Source organism: Apus apus, chromosome 1, assembly GCF_020740795.1.
Source record: "Apus apus isolate bApuApu2 chromosome 1, bApuApu2.pri.cur, whole genome shotgun sequence".
Taxonomy (NCBI): Eukaryota; Metazoa; Chordata; class Aves; order Apodiformes; family Apodidae; genus Apus; species Apus apus.
The window spans coordinates 88142147-88158519 of record NC_067282.1 but is presented as its reverse complement, the minus strand read 5'-3'; the positions used below and the strand labels follow the sequence as shown (position 1 = coordinate 88158519).

The window sequence follows — 16373 nt, the reverse complement described above, 5'->3', positions numbered from 1 at the left end:
TAAAGAAGTGGGTATATGTATACATATATTTTTAAAAGCAGTATTTTGCTACTGCAAAAAACAAGTTCAGTCTCTGCACTGGCTTTAAGGTGTTCATTCTTACAGAATCTCCTAAAGCACAGCAGACTTAGCTTCCCTTGCCTATTATTTGCTAACTGAGGAAAGAGAAACCTTTTACGTGACATTGTAATCTCTAAGAAAGTAGGTAAAGATGTATTTTTATATACACAAAAATGCAAAATGCATCTCAGCTTTAGCTTGGAAAAAAACACCTGTGAAGAGCAAAGGATATGTGCAGAGACTGCAGATTTTCAGTATGGCACTGTTCTGAGCAGACTGGGAGTGTTCTGAGGGGACTGCCAAAACCTGCCAATTACAACAGCAGGTCATGCAAAGTGGGTAATTACCCACCTGCAACTTGACTCAGAGCAAATTTACTTCAAGGAAGCAAAAAGACACACACTATGGCAGTAACTTTCAGCCAGCCACAGCCTGGACCAAATAAAAGAGTACTGAGCCATTTCACATAAACTACAGTAACACCTAGAAAGTTTGGACCAGATGATCTTTGAGGTCCCTTCCAACCTGGCATTCTATGAAAAGTTTAACAGGGAAGAGGACTGAGTGCATTACTTATGTGCATACAGTCCTCCCTGAAAACTTAAAGGAAAAATCCTACTTAAACATAGCACTATATAAACTATATTCATCATAAGATGACATTCAGAATACTCTCACCACATTTCTATGGTTTCAACGAACAATAACAGAGCTGTAGCACTTCAACTGAAAATGCTTTAACAACTGACTTTTCAATTAGTTTCAAGATCTGATCCTAAGAATTCTACACAACATGAGATATCATGCATTCATGTAAATAGTCACTACTCTGAGCTTCATATATGTGCCCCCCCAACAATTGTCATTTATTCCTAACATATAAGATTTAAATTTATTTTAATTCAAGCTAACATTTCAACTTTTTTAAATGAGATTTTTTTAAGGAGAGGCTTGAGGAGTTTAGTTTACATTTACTGACACTACAAGGCAAATGCGTCCCAGTTATACACATTCACAGAAAAAAAAGACATTAAATATGAATCAAATCACCACCTACATGGGGAACACCCTTGCAATGAGCAGGAAACCCTATCAGTTCACTGAGGAAAGTCTGTGCCTTTCCAAATTATTCTACCCATAGGATGGACAAGTAGCTTCAGACACTTTCCTTCCACATTCACAGACAGCACAGGGAAAGAATGAGACCCTAAAGCCAGATTTCTTACACAACTAAGAGATGTGAAAAGCATCACCTTATTACTACATAGGTCTTCCTAGGCAAATTTTGGGGTGCTAAAGTATTGGAGTAATAATACGGCTAGGAGAGGCACCACTGAGTACATACATACATACAATAATATGCAGAGCATTCAGAAAACAAGAGAAACACACTTCCTTGCATACATTTAGTGGATTTTGACTCATTTTCCCCCAGGCCATAGAAGTACTGAAACTCAGCCCTGGACTCCAACTCAATACCCCTGCAGGTCTATTGCCTGGATTACAACTAATCATGCTCAGTTCACAATATCAACTGATTCAGTTTTCCCCAGTGAAAAAGAAACAGAACAATAAAATAAAAATAAAATGGTGGCTGAAGGCAATATAAGTAGTCATTATAAATACAAAGCAAAGTAAACACTAGAAAGGAAAGACACTTAAACTAACTTACAAGAACAGGAGAATAAATGGTGTGCTCTATCATAACAGAAATGTGAGCTGGCTCAAAAAGCTTGTCATTTCCATCAAAGCAACATGGTTTGAAACCAATCCTCCAAATCAAAAGATGAAAAAACAACAGAAATGTAACTGAAGCTGTGTCTCAAAATTAGCCTATGAACTGGTTTATGAATGTTGCTTTAATGAAGCACCAAGTGAAGAATTGCTTAGTTCCACATTTCTAGCTCTGCCTGATAACTATTCCTAAGCAGGCTTTAGTGACAGGCGTACAATCAAAGAAGGATAGGAGCCTTAGTACTTATTGAAAACATAAAACGTGACCAAAATGTAAAATTGAGAGCTTTGAGGTCTGTTTTAAACAATCGTCACAATTTCTCACATGCTTCTCAGCAGAACAGAGAAAGCTTCTCAATAAAACCATGTCAAGCTGGGTCTTTGTCACTCCGCTCTTACCATAGTAATGACCATAGCTCTAAAAATTAATTAACTCGTGTAAAACTAGCGAGATCTTTAATCTCTTTTAACTAGATGGAAGATTCAGATTGTATTCAGTGGAACAGTCACAGGGAAGTTTGCTTCACAAAAATCAGTTTTTATTTTTACACACCCCAGTACCCCAGTAAATGTGACAGTAATCAACTAAAAAATACCTCTACTCTGATCCAAATCTGATTGCTGATTAGAGTTACCAATGGCAGCAGGGGCCTTTCAAAGCACCAGCACATGTTATTAGTAAGCTACACATAAAATTCAGAAGGATTCCTCTAAGATTGAACCCATGGACAACAACTGGGAAGTGCCACATCCCAGCGACACGCTCCAGCCTCAGTTCACATCCCAGTCCCATCTCAAAGTGGTCATACTCCAGCATCAAGAGAGCTGCCAACAATGTGCACAAGCCCCAGCAAATTAAAATCACCAGGCTCAATGATAGGTGAAATTATACAGAAAAGAGGAGACTGGAAGATGACAGAGATACAGCTATGTGTGTATATAAAAAATAAACACACATACACACATTTTCCAATGACTCCTGGCTGCTTTCTGTTGTAGAAGTATCCTTTGTAATTTTTCCTTCTGTTCATAGACATTTACCATAATGCCTATAAATTCAATTTTGCTTTAGTGTCTGCTCAGGTAGCATCACCAAGACACAGGCTCAGAGAAAGACTATTGCCCAGGGTATCAATTTTACTGTAGCAGTTATTAAAATTATCCCTTTGAACCTCTTTGAAACAATTTATGAAATCTTGTCTTTCTGAGGCCTAAAACCATGTTGCAAAGATCTACATTTTAACTTCCTGTTTTGAGATACTTTTCTTTGTATTCTGCTCACAGTTTAACCCACCGCACCAAACACAACCTGTTCTGGCTCACATTTGAGGCTCTTTACAGTCCTTTCATCACCCATTTATTATCTGTCACTGAAAAGCTAAGACTCACCTCTCAACTTAAGAAGATGCCTGCTAGCCCATTCAAGTGTTTAGCTTTTACATGGTTGTTTTGTTTTGTTTCATATAGCCACTGTATCTGCTCTGCACAACAGAGAAGAGCTCCCAAGAAAATACTATCAAGCTTACCCCATCATAACAATGGCAGAGAGAGGAAAAAAACAAGGACAACAACTCTAGGAACTGAATAATCAGCTCTGGAAGGTACAAGTGTCCTCAGATCAGTGGGATGCCAGTCTCCACAACACTTTCAAATAATAAAGTTTAAAGAGGCTGTCAGATAACAAGCTGCTTCTGACAAGTCAGCTGTCCTTCCTTGGTTTTAGCTCCTGCCCATATCAGCCAGCCTAGGCTGCTGTTGCCAGATGCCACCTGCTCTGGCAACAAGCCACTCCTCCCTTGTAGCCAGCACTGCCACTTGTCTGAACCTCCAGAAATCCAACTCAGGCCTTCAGTAAACCATCAGAAAACCACTCTTTGCTTTCAATTAATTTCCTGCTGACTTAATGAGAACTAGGGGTGGGACAAGGGAGAGGACAAGACTAAAGCTGCACCTGTTTCCACTGGATTTATCTGTTGTGGAGCAGCAGCCTTATGAGAATGAATTTTTTCTGTACCTTTATCTTAATCCTATTCTTATCCAGTGAGAGAAACAGAAGGGAAGGAAAAGCCTCCCACAGTCCTCATCCTGCTTAGGCACTATTGCAGAAAACTTGCTCCAACAAGAGGTGAATATAAAATTCAGACAGTAACAGGGATCTGATGCTTCTGGTGTGCCTCAGTGGTAAAGCTACAAACCATGTGTGTAAATGAATGCACACATCCAGGTCTACCCCTTCATAGGTTGAAAACCTGTATGCTGCTCTCCTCTCCTTGATTTAGGTGTTCACGACCAGGAAGATTTCATTTACTGCAGCTGTTAATGGCACAAGTATCAAAGACCCCATCTCAACTCAAACAACTCTGCTACGTGCCCTAAGTAAGCGATACCAGGGAAGATTTCACAAACAACTTTTCCACTCCAAATTCAGAATAGTAGAGCATGGAAATTTTAAATAAAAGTTAAACTGCACTTTTTAAGGCAGGTCTGTATAATGGAGTCCACAATATTCAATAGCAGGGACACATTTGGGTAAAAAGTTCAGCTGTCTGGTTTGAGTAGAAGGGGAAAAAAAACCAAAACATAAAACCAACAGAAAGCCTTTCAAGAATGGCTTTCAATAAAGGCTTTTCCATGTAGTCCAATTAAAAAAAAAAAAAAAAATTACTAACACGATTTCCTAAAGAAAAGGGCTTTGTGATCACAGAGTGTGCACATACCAAGGCAGGCCAGCCCTCCTGTCTCTGAAGAGCAACAGCCCTGGCAGCCCCAGGCCATCTCAAGCGTCTCGGCTGAGCCCAGAGCTCCCCCACACCCTTGACAGCATCCCTGGGCTCAACAGGAGCTTGACCAGATAGCACGTAGCTCCCTGTCGCCCTGCCTGCTGCTGCCGCCCACTGCCCCAGCCAAAAGCAATCATGCAAGACAACACAGGGGCCAGGGAAGAACAAGGGAGGGGAGTACTTCCACCCCATTGTAGGGAGGTCTTCCAGAGGTGAACTCGTCTCAACGGATCCTCCCTAATGCCAACTTTTAATCCAAGGTGCATTACAAGACAAATTCCATTGGAAAAATCCACGCACCCTTATTTGCAGTGTTCAGGAAAATGAGTTCATAGCTTATCTTGCCCCTTACTAATAATATAAAAAGAAGCCCCATGAAGAGACACACATTGTTAGTTTGAGCAGAAAGGTAAATAAATAAAGTGCAGAAAAATGGGACTACACATAATGGTAAGCTGCCTAAAATCTGGTGCAGTATTTTAACAGATTGCTCACAAGCTGAGGGTTTTCTGAGAGCAGTTCCAGCATCTCCAGCAAGGCAGCCTCTCCTGGGTCAAGCGTCAGGAAGCCACTGGCACGTGCTGTGTCCCTGCAGAATGGCCACTGCAACACCACGCGCTATCAGCCCATGAAGGTCAGCAAGCAGCTTTCATTTTCATTAAGTAATAACCTCAACAGATGCAGATGACATTAGAATTAAAATGAGCATAAAACACAACAGAGACACTACTTAAAGATGTGTTGAGATTTGTACTGAGGATCAGCCTATTATTTTACTGCCTCACAATTAAAGAAATAGTAAATTCAGCAGTGCACTCCAGAGAGGGCAAATGAAATTTTCAATGCTGCTTTCTTTCAAGGAGAAAGAAAAAAGATAATCTTGAGAATCTTTGGGATTTTTTTAATGGACTTTGAATTATCTGATTATGAAACATACATTTGCCTCAGCTCTCACAGAAAGCTGAACATGTTATATTCTAATACATGAGTCTCAAGAAACTTCTGCCAACTTTGGCTTATAAATGCTATTTGTTATAATTTAGCCCTATCAGTCTCCGCTGTCACGACAGTGGTGCAGCAGTATCACCAACAGTGACCTTCTGCCATGCCTCATCACTGCATACCTAGCTGAAACTTCACAGACTGACTTGAGTAAAAGGAGTTTGAAACACTCCTCTGAACAGTTTGTATTTTTTAAACATAATTTGAAAGAAAAAATTAAAATTTTGTGCTGCCTTCCTAGCAGCAGCATTATGCTAACACATTCCCCATCAAACGACAGAGATGATAAATTCCAATAGCAACATGCTTAATCCTTTTCTCCTCAGAAAGGTCACAAAGTAACAGTCTTGGGCTTCCTTGCTGGGGATAGCAGGCAGCTGCAAAGCCCTTCCCTGGTCTGTAACAATGCAGCAGAGCCCGGACGCTGCATCCACACTCCCACCCAGCAGTAGGAAGAAGGTGGCACATTGAACAGGCTCCTTTAAATCAGCCCCAGATAAAACTTCAAGGCAACATGCCAAGTTAGCAAGAGCTGGAACTGGCAATGATGGGGAAATCTGTCCATCTTTACCATCAATGAATCCAGAGGTTACTCAGTAAAACAGCAGACTGTACCCAAAAAAGCAGCCCAGTCAGGCAAGAGGACAATTACGGCCCAGCCAGAGCTGTCACAAGAGATATTCTGTGGCCACTTATACTTATGCACTTTGGAAAGCATTAAAAAAACAAACAACGAACAACATACATTTCCAAAAGTTGTGGTCCCAGGAGATATTTCTTTTTCAAAGCAGCTAATTTCCTGAGGAATAAAATTAAACTGAACACAAAAAGAAAGTGGAGTAGCACTCCCTCACCATCTACTCCTCTTCTGAAAAGAATGAAGAACACCACATAACTGTGTAGAGCTGGCCTTCTCCAGCTGCTTACTTTAAACCCGCTCAAAACATACACCTGAATGTAAATGAATAGTATTTTGAATCTCCACACTGGACTTTTTTTTTTTTGCTTAATCCCAGAAAAAACACACCTAAAATAAACTTCTCAAAATGTTGTTGTTTTCAGTTTTTGTCTGATGTTTTATTGTTGTGTTTTGTTTTGTTTTTAATTGAAATGCTACTGAAACTGAGAAAGTAATTTTTGGTTTGAGAATAAGAATAGATATTTTCAGCACAGGTAGCTGACTTTTCTTCAAGTCCTACAGCTGTGAGAAGAACTGCTATCACAGAAACTACACGTGAACTCAAGCCTAGCATGTACTATATTTACTGAAAGTAACAGATGGCATTAAATACAGCAACACAATTCACAATCCAAAACTTTTACATCTCAGATTTAAACCCTACTATCAAGTGAACATCCCATTTTAATCAGAAGGATTCTTTTGGATTATGGGGTACAATACGAACAAAGTTATGATACATCAATTGGTAGGAAAGAGCCCCAAAGGCATATAATACCATTATATCATATGCATTAACTCCCACAAATTCTGCCTAGACCAAGGTAGGAGACAAAGGTCAATTGAGTTTACATAGCTATGGAACATGCCTTGAAAACACTAATGCCTCCCTCAATAACTTTTATTTAATATATTAGTCTGTCTACATGCTTTTACTATAAAGCTCAAAAATATGCTTTCAACTGATGGTTGAAAAAGCTTTAGTCAAGGGCATTTTAAGCCTCACTTGCATTTACCTGACACTTTGATAAGCCTGACTGTTGCCAATTAGTTGATAACACAAGCATTTGAAAATAAATGTTGTGCAGGGAATAACTTTTTTCAGCAAGAATTCACCAGTTAAGTCAAAAACCTACTATAAACAAAAGCATCAAGTCAAAGCTGTGCATCTCAGAATAAAAAGCTTGGAATTTGCGTAACAGTATTTCTGCAGCCTTAAAAAAAAAGTTTTACATACACAAATCTGCGTCAGACAGTATTTCCAAAGTTAACCTGGTTGTACTCCAGCCTTCAAGCTGTTCCATATCGCATGTTCTTCAGATTCTGCCTCTCCAGCAACCTTACTTATGAAAGCTACATTAGAACTGTGGGGAGTCAGTGTTGCCACATCTCAACAGAGCTGTTTCTGTTAAAATCTCATCATCAGGTAACAGGTTTCAGGAAAACTCATGCTGATGGCTTTCAACATGCTCCTGAATTTCATCCATTATGGCAAAGAAAAGCAGAAATATGTAGCTAATGACATTTTCTAAAGAATGAAAACTATAAAAACCAACTGAATAAGAAAAATATCGGTGCCTCCTTAAATTGCAAGAGTCCATACCTAAATATGTTTAAAAATTTTAACTGTGATTTTCAAATGTTTGGAATTAATTATGTTACTAAATGCATGGAAAACCAGTCCATAATTAAATGGACAAGAACTCACAAAGCCTGCTGCAGACAAGTGAAGGTATCACAGCGTCCTCCTCGTGACATTTTGTGTCAATCTGTCCTTTACGCCATCTTAGGACTCAGTTCTTCCTTCACAGCACTTCACTGGGATCTCAGTATCAACTCAAAACACTGCTTAACCTTTCATTCATGTTAAAGCCTAAAACCACAGATTCTGCACCACATTCACAAAGAAAACTACAACATAGTTCAGAATGTTAAAACCACCCCTCTATCAGATGATACAGCCTTGCAACTATCAGCAGAAGCCAGCACAACACCTCTGTCACTGCAGATAACAGACCAATATACTACCCCCAAATATCCAGGCAAGGAGGTGCAACCCACTGCAGCCAAGGGAGAGACTTACATCCCCTTTATTCACTTTGGAAAACTGACACTGTAACAGAGAGCAGAATGGTGGTATGGACAGAATTACTCAAAGATAAATTTATTGAAAATTTTCCATTTATGGTACATAGACCCCTTAGGGTAATACAAGTTTTGAAGGCCTGAAGAAATCTAGTGATAAAAAGACAAAATGCTGGCAAGAAAATGAGAGAGCAGAAATTTTAATGTTGCAAGAAAGCAGTGTTTTAGATGGTAATTGTACTCAACCATGGCACATCCTATGGCTGCTCTCCATTCTACCTGCAAGCTTGGCTGAGGTGTGTTGACACAAACCAGCTGATGATAACATTCATATTTAGCACAGCATTAATATAAGGTAACACTAAAAAAATGGCACACGCCTTTCAGAATGCATTGGTGCCAGATTAAGTTGTAAGTATTTACAAAAAACAGCAAGAGATGCCATTTGCCAACTTACACGAGAAACAGGAAAGAGTATTTTCTTTTACTTGGCATAAAGCCCAAACTTGTACCATTATGCAAGGCATGCCCCGTTATTCAACAGGAAAGCATCTCAGCCCTCATCTTTACTCCAACCTCACAGCTTTAGATTACTCTGTCACCATATTTTCTCCCTTTTGTAGATAATAAAAAGATGAAGAATTAATCAGAAAAGTTTCACCCTTATGTAGTCTTACCTGCAACTAACTATTGTGACTCACAGTACTAGCTTTTCCCTATTAATTACACTTGACCACCCATTAACCAGAACTTTGCCCCTATCACAGTTCCAAAGTGAATGGAAGGAGCTCCCACCCCGCAAAATGCCACTTAGCTCTCTGACAGAAGTCACATACAAGTAGTGCAAGTTTCACTGAACTCTCCAGTCAAATATTTTACACTCTCTGCAGATACCAGCTTCTTTAATAGCATCCCTACTGATGAAGTGTAATCATCAGCTAAGAGAAGCAGTCTTTATTTCATAACAGGGGAAAAAAAACAACTGAGGTCTATCTTGTATTCATAAAATAATTTTGAAATATGCTGTCACAACAACCTCTCCTACTTACTCACCTAATACTCTGGCTTGCTATTTGCATGCTGATGGTACCAGTGAACAGCCCCCCAGTGAGAAGCTGAATCCTCTCAAATTATACTGTGTCTATCTGCCAACTAAAGAGCAACACATCCATAACTTAGTCACTATTGAAACAATAAGGAAATTTAACACATCCATCAAAAAAAAACACCACACACACAACAATACCAAACGAAAAAAAAGCAACACACACACACACACACACCCCCCTTCCTTGTGAGTCAATGCGCCTTCCCTGCCCTTAAACAATCACACTGGTTATCACAAGAGAACTAGAAAGTGAAAGCACTCAGGATACTTTCGTTTCCCAGAAAAGCTGCTCCCACACGTGTCTTTCGTACTCAGTGTAAGTAGAAAAGACTTGCCTGTCTCGGTCCAGGTCCTGACAACACACCCATCCCCTCCTCAGATTTTTAAGAGCACTGCTCCAGAATAACTCCATTCAGCAACAACAACAAAAAACAAAACACAAAAAAACCAAAACCACCCAACCACACCAGAAAAGCAAAACCCAAACGAACCCCAAAGGTCAGGCTTTTAAAGGAATTTATTTCTGCATGGAAACACCAAAGTTAAGACGTTGCTCTTAAGCTTTTTGTTTACTTTTACACTAAGGAATATCAGGAATGTCATGTTTAGCTCAGCTTTTGCCAAATGACCAGCTGGGAATTGCAAATCAGCTTCTACACTACAGAAAGCAAAGAGCAATAAGACAAAGGAAGCCTGGAAGCACCCCATGGAGTCTCAATAATCCCTCCATTACTGGCACCACCAACAACTACTGTAAGGAGGTGACTGGTGCAGCACCCCAAACAATTCCTGGCACAGGTGATGTGCAAGAGTTAGAAACCTCCCAGCTAGTTCTGCAAAGATTTCAGCCTAGACTGAAAAGGCAGCCTCCAAGTGGGCTGGGCCATCAGGTCAATTTAACAACTCAGCAAATGAACTGGTCCCCACCACCCAGGGGTGCCCCTCAACACAACCATTCACATCACTGAAGTTATGAAGCCAGCTTCTCATGGACTGAGTAATTGGATTGTTGACCCTTGGGTGGTTTCTTCAGCCAAGGAGAAGATTTACCAAAAAAAAAACAGAATAGAAATTTCTATCTTTCATTCTGTCATTCACTCATCTGCATGAACACAACTGAATTCACAGGATTAAAGAGATGCTACTCTCTGCCTTAACATATCTTTTCAGGCATTAGAATGGAAGAAAAACAACTGTTCAATTACCCTCCCACTTATCTTTACAAACTACTTTTAAAATGTGAAATATATTTGTTTTGAGATACAAGTGATTTGCTTTTTGACCTTTTCATAGAGACTGATGGGTTTGTCATCTTTTGCAGCTGCTGTTCCTAATAGCTGTAGATACATGGCTATCCTAAAATATATATATTTTTGGGAAGCATTAAAGTTATTTCTAAATAATATTTGAAATGGTTAACAGAAAAATGTACACACTTTATACTTGACTATTCTGAAGTAGTTTGTTTTTTTCTTCCAAGATGCGGACAAAAAGACACTACTCTGGCTAGATGCTAATGACAGAATTATAGCTATAAACCTGTCCTACCACAATCAAAATCATTACTGAACATTTGCGTAAGTTTTTCTAGAATGCAACAAGTTTTCTACCACTATTAAATGTTTCATAAAAGTGCAGATTGATAGCATATACCAAAAAAATCAGGACTGCAGAGCTACTGAAAAAAAACCACAAACCAAATCAACAAAAAAACCCCACTCAACTACACACACACACATCCCTCCCACCAAAACCCATCAGAGCATTCACAAAACCAGGTGGTTTTCAGCATACCAGTTTGACACGGGCTTTCAAAACCACTTTGAATCAGTAACCTTTGCACCTTGCTCTAGGCTTTCAGAAAATACAAGCAGGAGTCTATGCAGAAGGTGTAACTACACACAGGATCAACTTTTTTATTAACTTTTTTTTAATACATAACAAGACATGTGTAACTAAAAGTGTGACTCTATGTAATTTCAATTAATTCTTGCAAATTACTTACTAGGTGATACAAACACATGCAGTAAACCAGTTCAGTTATTCTGCTCTTCCTGGCCAAAAGAGGTAATAAAGTTTTCAATACCAGCAGTAGCAGGCGTAACCCCCCATATTGAAGCTCACCAAACAAGAAGTCCACCTGCCCACCCATCACACAGTCTAAACACAGCCTGTTCATGGGGAGATTCATCCTCATGACATGACCCATGGTGCAGATGAAGGAGGACACCCACGTGTTGGTCACAGGTTGTGCAATGAGAGCAAGAGCCTGCAGCTTCTCAGATCCACGGGGCAAACAGCCCATCAGGAAACCCTGAACTCAACTGAACAAAACACAAAGATTTTTAAGGCTGTGTGTCCTTGGAAGGTTGTCACCTATCGCAATGAAAAAAGAAATTAAAAAAATTAGCTCAAGTCCCAATATAACTGCCTTGCTTACCAAGTCACCAAAGGATATGCTTTGGGATCACATCCTACCACCATTCATGATGCATCATCTGTACTTGAATTGTCAGAGATGCATTATCTTCCATATGAACAACTACTGCAGTATTAAAAGTTGGTGACTATTGCTTTCAGGGAAGAAAAGCAGCCTGTACTGTATTATTAGCTAGATCTTTTCATAAAAAGTACATCAAATACATGGGACAAGCAGAGCAGATGCATACACATGACCTAGCTCAACTGTCTCCTTATTACCCCAGGAAAAAGTAAGGGAGAAGTAAATAGCATTAGACTTTGCTTAACACCATGCATTATTTCAAATGCTAAAAATCCTTAAGAGGTCTGTGCTTCTTTAAAAGAAAAAAAAAAAATTAAAAGTAAAAATCCCTTAACCAAAAAACCCACAAGAGGAGCTGACACACCTAACTTTATTCTACTGTTCCTGTGATTACACTGCCAATATGTTGCTGAATCACAGATCTGAAATAACAGAGGGTGTGGGAAACCAAAGGACAGATAAAACAGACTTTAAATCCATGTATCAACCAACACATAATGTCTACCCAGAAGCAGTAGAACTTGATAATACACACTGCTGAGAGGGCAGCTCGGTATCACTGTTTAAAGCTCAGCTTCTTCAATCTGCGGTTCTGAGATGACCATCACTGTGCAGAATGAGAGGCAGCTTGGAATGGTGTTTCTCCGAGAGGAAAATTGACATACACGTGTACGAGCCCAAGCTGCCCCCATGGCAGCGGTGGAGGACTGCCTGGGCTACAGGGAATCCTACAACATACCTTCCTTAGCTCTTCAGCAGTAAAACACCTGACAAAAAGGACCTCACTGTACAGAAATACAGACAGGCCAAAACCAGAAACTAGGGGTTTTTTTTAACTTCCCAAGCCATTTACATTTATTCACACAATTTAGCCTTACTATGAACATTACAGATTACCTACAGACACCTAACAACGTTAGGGAAGCACACAAGAACCGTGAGCAACAAGGGTAACATGATTAATTATTTGCTTCAGAAGGTAAACAAATTACAAGTTTTAACTAGGAGTCAAGATGACCAGTAAACATGAAAGAAAAAATTCCTTTTGATTCAATCCAGATGCCTTAACTTCACAACAAACTAAAGATAGATTCTGTGGGAAATGGGCTGTTTGTAGTTAGAGCATTTATTAACACAAACCTTTATCTCCAAGTACCGCTGAAGTTTGACACATACTTCCTGTATGACAGTAAGAAACCATCTGATGAACAATGTTGGGAACCACAGTTCTGAATAAGGTATGCTGATGACTCAGGCATTGCTTAGAAATGCAACACATTTCTGCTTGTATGTGGTTTCTTCACAGTAACAGAAAACAATAAGGACGGACTCTGAGGTCTCCAGAACAAACCTTTTAGGGAAGACAAGTTAGGGTAACCTCTCCACCTTTCAATCATGCCTCGGCCCACTGTACCTTCACAATTTTCCTCCTTACATGCAAATAAGCTAAGCAATGCTGAAGTTTGTCATCCAATTAGCTATTCAGTAGTCTCACTAAGCAATGAGATACTCACTTTAGAGACAAGTAACTTTTTTGCAAAATATTCAAGATTGGCCTTCTCCCCCATCCCAGCATGCAGGTAGGGATAAAGTTGCTAATGCGGAGTTTCAGAAAAGATAATAATCATATGACACAATAGAAAAAAAAAAAAAATCCCTACCATTAAAAGGTTTGTTATTTTATACAGTTTTTCTAGATACTTAGACAAGTAATTAACACATGTAAATGCTGATTACAACTTTACAGTTATTGCTAATTTCATTTTTACTGTAGTGTGGATTACCAGGGAGGTGAGACACTGGAACAGGTTGCCCAAAGAGGTGGTGTAAGCCCCATCCCTGGAAGTTTTCAAGGTGAGGCTGGAAGGGGCTCTGAGCAACCTGATCTAGTGGGAGGTGTCCCTGCCCATGGCATGGGGGTTGGAACTAGATGATCTTTAAGGCCCCTTTCAACCTTAACAATTCTATGATTCTATCACAATCAATCTCCAACCAACCTTTAAGCTAATCATTGATTTGAAACTAAAGTAATCCTGAACTACTGACCTGCAAGCAGTATCTTAGCTGAAAACTGCAACATTCCATCTTTGATATTATTGACAGAAAGAACAGGCAACTCTGACTGGTGTCTACCAGGTATTATGTAACAGAGTATTTGATACAATAATTAAAGGATATTTAAGTAAGCCAATAACAATTGGTTTTGTAAAAAGTAACCTTGCTCAGGAAAATATGTCAGGTGCACAGCAACAACTAATGAAGTTTTTAAACACCGAAGACACACACCTAGCATGGGACCTGGCAGCAAAACGCTGCTACATTAGCCTGCTAGCATACCTCAATACAAAACATCACTGAGTGAGGAACAAAGAGACAAAACCCAACTGTTCAGCCCTATGCCTTCCTGCTGAAGTGGCCAAAATCAGTGCTAACCACTTACAACCATGATATCCGTCTTTGGTGAGACACACCTCTCCTTCCAAAGGAGCTTCTTGAACGTAAGCTGTACCACTTCAACCAATTACACCTTAACCACCGCATTTCCACTGTCCACTCTTCGGATGGATGAGTCATTTCACTTCCACTTTGACTATACCAAAGCATTTACACCTTTATCCTCTTTTAACAGCACCACATGCCATAAAAAAAAAAAAAGCCAAAACAGAGAAGAGGAGGCAGTCACATCATTAACCATAAGAGTTGCATTAACCAGTGACAGTTACCTTTAAAAAATATGAAAAACAAACAAACAAAAAAGGTCGAAGCGCCGCGATTTAATCTTAGGCTTCTTCCTCTCCTGCCAGTTCAGCTCATTTCAAGCAAAGAAGAGCTGCAGAAGGCGCCCATGTCTTTTGACAAAGACACACTTTCCAACAACTCCTGGTGCGCAGAAGAGGGTCCCGAAACGCTGCCACCCGCTTAACCCCATTCCACGACCCTCGTCAGCCCGAGTCCCCGAATCCAGCACTTTTTTGCTCCAGCGAGGCGCGTCACGGCCAGCCCTATGTCACACGCTGGAAATAGCGTTCACCTTTAGCAGGCGCGGCTGGGTCACGCCGTCCATGTGCACCAGCATCTCCCGCCCGGCCCAGGGCTCTCACCGGGGGCTCGGGCGGGACCTGCCTGCTCCCCGTCCTGCAAGGGAAACAGGCCCGCCCGCCCACAGCCCCCTGGCCCGGGCAGCGGCAAATCTCCCCCGAGCGGCGGGAGAACCCGACCCGCAGAGGGAGGCCAACCTGGAGGCTGAGTGACCCCCGGGCCCGCAGCTGAAGCGGCAAGGGCCGGGCGAGGCCGTGGTGCGGGGAAGGCCAGCCCCCCTACACACCCCCCACACGGCCCGGGGAAACTTCCCACGGGCCCGGGAAGCGGCGGAAGGGTGGGGAGGTTGTGCCCCCGTTGCAGGGGGCAAAAGTTGCCGGCGGAGCAGGGGCCGGGGTGCGAGGGCAGTCGCCGGAGCCGCGCAGGAAAGGCGCGGCCCCGGGAGGGGGTGGGGGCCAGGCCCGGGCGAGGCCGGCGGGTAGGGAGGCGGCGAGGGGCGCTCAGCCGGCTCCCAGGCCAGGCCCTGGCGCAGCGGGCGGGCCCCTGCGGCGCGGCGAGCCGGGCCGGGCCGGGCCGGTGTCTCACCTTGGCGGCGCCGCCGGGCTGCAGCACGTTCTGCTCCACCGTCATGGCCCCCGTGCGGCTCCCGGCTGCGCCCCGGGCTCGGCGGGCGGCAGCGCCGTACGGCAGTGGCTGGGCCGGGCCCGGGCTGGGCGAGCGGAGCAAGAGGAGGAGGAGGAGGAGGAGGCGGCGGAGGAGGGGCGGGAGGGGGAGCCCGAGTCACCGCCAAACGGGCGGGCCGCCGAGGCGGGCGGCCGCCATGGGGCAGCGCGGATCCGCTCAGGCCCCGCTGTCACTCCCAGCGCGGCCGCCGCCGCCCAGCGTGCCCGGAGCGCCGAGCGCGCCGCCGGCCCCGCCCTCTGCTCGGCCCGCCCTGTCACCGCCCGGCAGCGGCTCCTTGGGCGGCGCTGGCGCCGCCGCCCCGCGCACCTGCCCCGGGCGGAGCCCCCCTGCCGCAGCGGCCGCTCCCGGCCCCCGTCGCTTGGCATCGGCGGGACCGCCGCTGCCTTGCTCCTTCCCGCCGTGTTTACACCGGCCGCCTCCATTTTGGCGGCGGCACGCCCCCTCCGCGGGACGGCGCCGGCGTGGCCTGGGTCCCGGCGGGGGGAGGGGGGGGTAGCCTGGCCCCGCTGAGCCCCCGGGCTACCCTCCCGGGAGGGACCCCGCGTCCACCCGGGGCAGGCTTCCCTCTGCCCCCCGCAGGGGCAGTCCCACCCGAGGGAAGGGGAAGTGTCCCTCGGTCTGGCCGCAGCGGCGGGGAAGGCGGGCGCAGCGGGCTGGTGCCGCGGGGAGCGGCGCCGTCCCCGGGCGGGGGTGGGCCGG

The 16373-nt window shown here is 43.2% G+C and overlaps 1 protein-coding gene across 2 annotated transcripts in view; it reads right to left on the bottom strand.

The window, feature by feature from the left end:
- Positions 1-15707, bottom strand: part of USP25 (ubiquitin specific peptidase 25) — a 97903-nt gene extending 82196 nt beyond the window's left edge. For both annotated transcript variants that reach the window (XM_051610257.1, XM_051610261.1), the window contains exon 1: positions 15576-15707. In XM_051610257.1, coding sequence (XP_051466217.1) covers positions 15576-15620 — 45 coding nt within the window. In that variant the 5' untranslated portion in view covers positions 15621-15707. The remainder of the gene's footprint in view (positions 1-15575) is intronic.
- Positions 15708-16373: the final 666 nt, after the last annotated feature.